Source organism: Habropoda laboriosa, unplaced genomic scaffold (assembly GCF_001263275.1).
Source record: "Habropoda laboriosa isolate 0110345459 unplaced genomic scaffold, ASM126327v1 scaffold89, whole genome shotgun sequence".
Lineage (NCBI taxonomy): Eukaryota > Metazoa > Arthropoda > Insecta > Hymenoptera > Apidae > Habropoda > Habropoda laboriosa.
In genome coordinates, this window is record NW_017100263.1 from 2075173 (window position 1) to 2080141 (window position 4969).

General features: G+C 40.4%; 1 protein-coding gene across 1 annotated transcript in view; it reads left to right on the plus strand.

Moving 5' to 3' along the window:
* LOC108573056 (regulator of G-protein signaling 9) overlaps positions 1 to 4006 on the plus strand; it is a 32107-nt gene extending 28101 nt beyond the window's left edge. Inside the window, exons 16-17 of the mRNA XM_017935418.1 lie at positions 1171 to 1837; positions 3616 to 4006. Of these exons, the coding sequence (XP_017790907.1) occupies positions 1171 to 1837; positions 3616 to 3676 (728 nt within the window). The 3' untranslated portion in view covers positions 3677 to 4006. The remainder of the gene's footprint in view (positions 1 to 1170; positions 1838 to 3615) is intronic.
* Positions 4007 to 4969: the final 963 nt, after the last annotated feature.

A 4969-nucleotide genomic window follows, 5' to 3' on the forward strand; every position in this document is an offset into this window, starting at 1 on the left:
GAAATTTCAGATGAAAATAAGTAAAATTAAAGAAATTATGTTTTTCCGACTGGTGTAGCGTTACACGCTTGACTGACAGCGAGCGAGATAACATGGGCGCAGCAATGACGCAGACCTAGGCGTAGGACCATCTATACTGACACTTGTAGAATCCAAACTGACTGACACTTGTAGAGAATTTACTGTACAGGCCCACTCGAATATCTTCGAAACTGTTGACAATACTGAAAAATGTTTCAGACACAAGTTGAATGTTTCCAGGGGGCACATTATCTGCTGTGAGTAGATTTTTTCTGTATCTTGCTCAACCAGTTCGCGCGCCCACACGGGTGCTCCGTATAACATCATACTCCGCACGACGCCCGCGTGAAGGCGGCGTACCCTCTCTATATAGGAAACAAATGTACTCGTACCAGACAATGTAACTTTTGTCTGAAACCCTTTTTTTGTATCATCAACAGTTTCGAAGATATTCCAGTGGGTCAATTTAAATAGGACACCCCATATGTAAGGAATGAATTCTACACACTAAAATAAGAAAAAAAGTTCGTATAGACATATGTCCGATATGACCTTGTGTTCGAATTACAGTTTGTTTAGTGCAACGCAATTTAACACTTGTGCTTCTCAATTAACACTTCTGGTACTCTTGCATGAATTAGAATTCTTAAAAGAGCTAGTATTTCGAAGACGTTCTGAAAGACTTTTCTCTCGGGCAACCGCCGATTAGGAACAGTCCAGCTCTTACAGCATTAAACTGTGCAAGTCCATGCATAAATAACTCATTATTTTGTACACAAAGTGACGATTATCCGCAGCTCACAATAAGCATCGCTGAACGTAGCTCGTATACTGACAGTTCCATTCATAATACAATACTTAATATTGTTCACAAATTCGTCTGATCTCATGGCCCTCAAATCTTGCAGAAACACAGCGAGCCAATTACATTGTGTGTATTTTATACGCAGGAAAGATTGTTGCAACACAAAACAAACTGTACCTCAAAAACAAGGTTACATTGGGCATATGTTACATTGTGCGTACACTTACTTTTCTTATTTCAGTGTGTAGAATTAACCCTTGCTATACTTCCCGCGTGCAACCGGTCAGACTGTATTACAGTACGCAGTGCTTAACAACTCAATCATAATTGTTTGTTTGATTCAGCTGGTGCAACAACAACCACCGCAGAACGAACCAGCGGTGGATTCAGTATAACAACGCGAAACTATTCAATCGGCTCAACCAGCGGAAGAGTAAAGCTCGCGGAAATCGGTCGACCATCTGCTTCGTTCTGTAATTACCCATCCTCGCCGCAACATTCGTTCGAGCATAGTCATGTGATAACTGAGAAATCGACAGAGACATCTGCAAGTGGAAAAGGTATTTCTGAGGGGGTCGAAAGTAACACGAGGTCAAAAGTCTCGTCGTTCGAGAGGGAAGTGACGACGAAAGCTTTGACCAAAGCTCCTCTGATAAGCATTAGCGCGATCGTAGGTGATCTACCGAGCGACAGTTCGACGGTTGAAGTTGTGGAGAAGGCAGACAACAACTGTGCGGCAGGAGTAATAAAGGAAGAAGGGAAAGAAGTCGCAACGAGAAAGCGAGAATTGGAGCCTGATAAAGCTGATCAAGCAGCAATTACCTCGGAGGGAAATTCAGCGATTATCACTCAAGTAGAAATGCAGACCGTGGAATCGTTGGAGGAGGCGCAGGTTGTTCCTGTTTGGGAGCCGGACACCCAACAGGACGATCAAATAGCATCTGTTACTCAACCGACGACTCAGCAAAAGCGTGACAATAACGTTAACGAAGTGTGCCCGTGGGAAGACGAGTAAGTATACATTTTTCTGTTTAATCCATCGTAATATTCACTTGTATCACTTTTGCGCTTACAATTGTAAAATTGTTACTTACTATATTCAAAACGGAGAATCATTCGTACAATGTAAAAACAACGAAGAGGGAGATAGTTAATTGTAAGAAAAACGATGTCCACAAAGTAACTGTATGTATGTAGATAAAACAATACAAACGTGTCTTCGATTAAACCTGAGGAGTATCAAAAGGCATACGCATAAACGGGCAGAAAAAAAAACAATATTCTTTTCACTCGAATATGCACGTTGTCCCTTCCTTTCTTGAATAAGTGAAAACATTCAAAAATAATTCTAAATAAGATTCTTCTACCCAAGCGGGAAAGAAAATGGAAAGAAAAATACGTTTCACCCTGGGCCTCCTAGAGGACTCCGTCGGTAAGGCTATCTAGGAGAGCCGAGCTTTAGACCCAACTCATTGTCAGATGAACCACTTTAAAACCACGCCACAGCTACAAAACGGTGGTTGCACTGTCGCTGGAATCAATCATTCGCGACCTGTAAAAAGTGGTTCGTATCGTTCACATCATTAACATGAAAAGGAATTTCGAAGGGAAAATTTTGAAAAAAAAAACGAAAGGCTCCGATCGCCGATCAACGCGAACTTTGGTGGGAAGGGGGAAGAAGGTGGGTGGGCCCCAAATGTAATATATTAGCTTCAGTCAATAATCAGTTTCCAAGATATTAATAAAAAACTTTCAGTACTATACATTGAAACTGCGCATCGAGTGCTGTCTATCCGGATGTTACTAATCAACCGTTTTCGCTACAGTGGTCGTCGTCAAGTGTCGAGTATGGGCCCGGTATCTACAGGGTGACGAATTTCGTGGACAAGCGTGGATTTTAATCTTACCTAATCATCTTGTTGATCAGTCGAACTGGACCGCCGAATATCTACATAGACTGTCGGCAATATCAGAACAGTTGCCGCTTCGCCGAAATTGTACGCAGGACACCCTATAGATACCGAGGCCGCTAGCGCTATTGTCATCGGCTACTCGACACTTGACGACGACTGCTACAGCGAAGACGGTTGGATTAGCATTCCTATAAGCTAAGGTTACGTGTCAAAAATCCAATTTTGAATTATCGATTTCCTAGATTTTACTTGAACAACGAAGCAATAGTTTGCAATACAGTGATTGTTGCAATAATATCGCAGATATTTTCCAAAAGAAATTTGCTCGTGTAGCCTTTACAATTTTACAATGGTGTAACCCTTTCCTGGAAAGTTACCCCACTTTTTGGAAATTACACAAGCAAGAAAATTTCGACTTGGCGTAGGGTGGGCGTAAAATTCACCGAACGTATCTACATTTTCCACAATGATATATTTTACTCAGAATCTGTATCCACGTTAATCGGACGTCGCTTGCAAAAGTATACGTTCCACCCCTACGCGAACAGGCCCAGGGAAAAGAAGCCAGGCCCTGGCTTCAAGATGCTCGCTTCACCGTCTTCGGGACGGATTTTCTCACACGTGTGTGTAATTGAAAAATAATCGGTAATTGGTCGGCTGTAGTCGATAGATTTGCCATTTTACTCGCTCTTCTATTGTTACACTGTAATTGTAATTCATCAACAACGAGAGTCATTCCAGTTTGATCATTTTGTTGCTAGAAAAGCTTGCTAAATCTCCGTTAATTTAACGCTGTCTGATACGAGCCGCGTTCAATTAACGCGATTAATCTACTGTACTTCAACTAATGTGCTGAACCTTCATAATTTGTTTCAGGGAAAACTGTCGAGTGGATGCACCCTATGTGAAAACCTACGCGACCTTAGGTTACTTATAACTTTGCATTGGTACTAAACATACATTTTACATATAAACATTCACAACTTTAATTTCCATTTTCCTTCGCTGTACCAAGCTCGAGTGCCCGAGCTAGCGCGTAATAAAGATTTCTTTCTTTCTGTTCTCCTTTTTTTTTACTTAATTCTTAAAGACAGACTGACTAGTTGTTAGATTATTATATGTTTACATGTTTAGCCGTAATGTTCGACGGGAAAGAAAATCGTTTCTATCGCAGAGAAAAGTGGGAAAATTTTGCAAATGCTCCGAAGGGAGGGTACTCGCGTGTCTATACGCCACTAAATCTCTCACACTCGTACGGTGACACACAGATTTCAACAAAGCACGTGATGCTTAATATTATCAATGCCAATATGGGAAACATTTGACCGTTTTGTTCGCCTTGGTAAACACAACAATACATGTAAGCGTATAGTGTACCAAAGTCTATGTCACTTTTCTTTTTCTTTCACTGTACGTAGGTTCGAAGGGAGTACGCCTTTTAGATGTAACAAACTGTAGTGTTTGATGTACACTTGATTAACCTGTAAAGACAATGCGGCGTAACTAAAGAAACCACAAACAGAACCGTATCAGTCCGTTAAACAATGAAGTGTGATCCACGATGTTTAAACCTATTTCTCTATTCAAGTAGGAGAGTAGATATATTTGATAAGATAACGTGTACTATTGGGAGTTAAAATTTCCGTTCACTTCGTGTATTGCAAAAGTATTAAATGCAACGATGCGTCTGGGGGTGCCAGTCAACTATGAGCCCGTTGACCGATCCTGCAGCTCGCAGATTTCTTTAATGCTGTTTCTAAAGGAGAACTTATAGATTATAGATTGAAATTAGATCGTCGTCGGTTTGTACAAGGTGACAACTGATGAAAGGTTTCACGATGACACATGTACGTACAGTTAAATCCCAATGGTGCATTGTTCAACGAAATAATTTTAGATTGTAAATTATACGTTAAACGTGTAAGTGATTTAGATCGCAGCTTGTAATAAGATCACTTTAACGTTGTGATATTTCAGTGTTATTCGAACTAAATGTTAGCTATACGTTTACGCAATACGTTATAAGTGTTTAATTTAATGTAATTTTAATCTGTTCACGGCCTGGAATTACAACGGCCTGTTAACGATTATTAATCTCAAAGGGTACAGGTAAAACGAAGCTGTTCCACTTGAATCGTAGAAACTCAGTAGATAAACCGTAATTACTCGCTGTTCTTCGTAATTAGATGAAGATAAATATAAGGAACGAGAGGAAGAAATATGGGAAAAG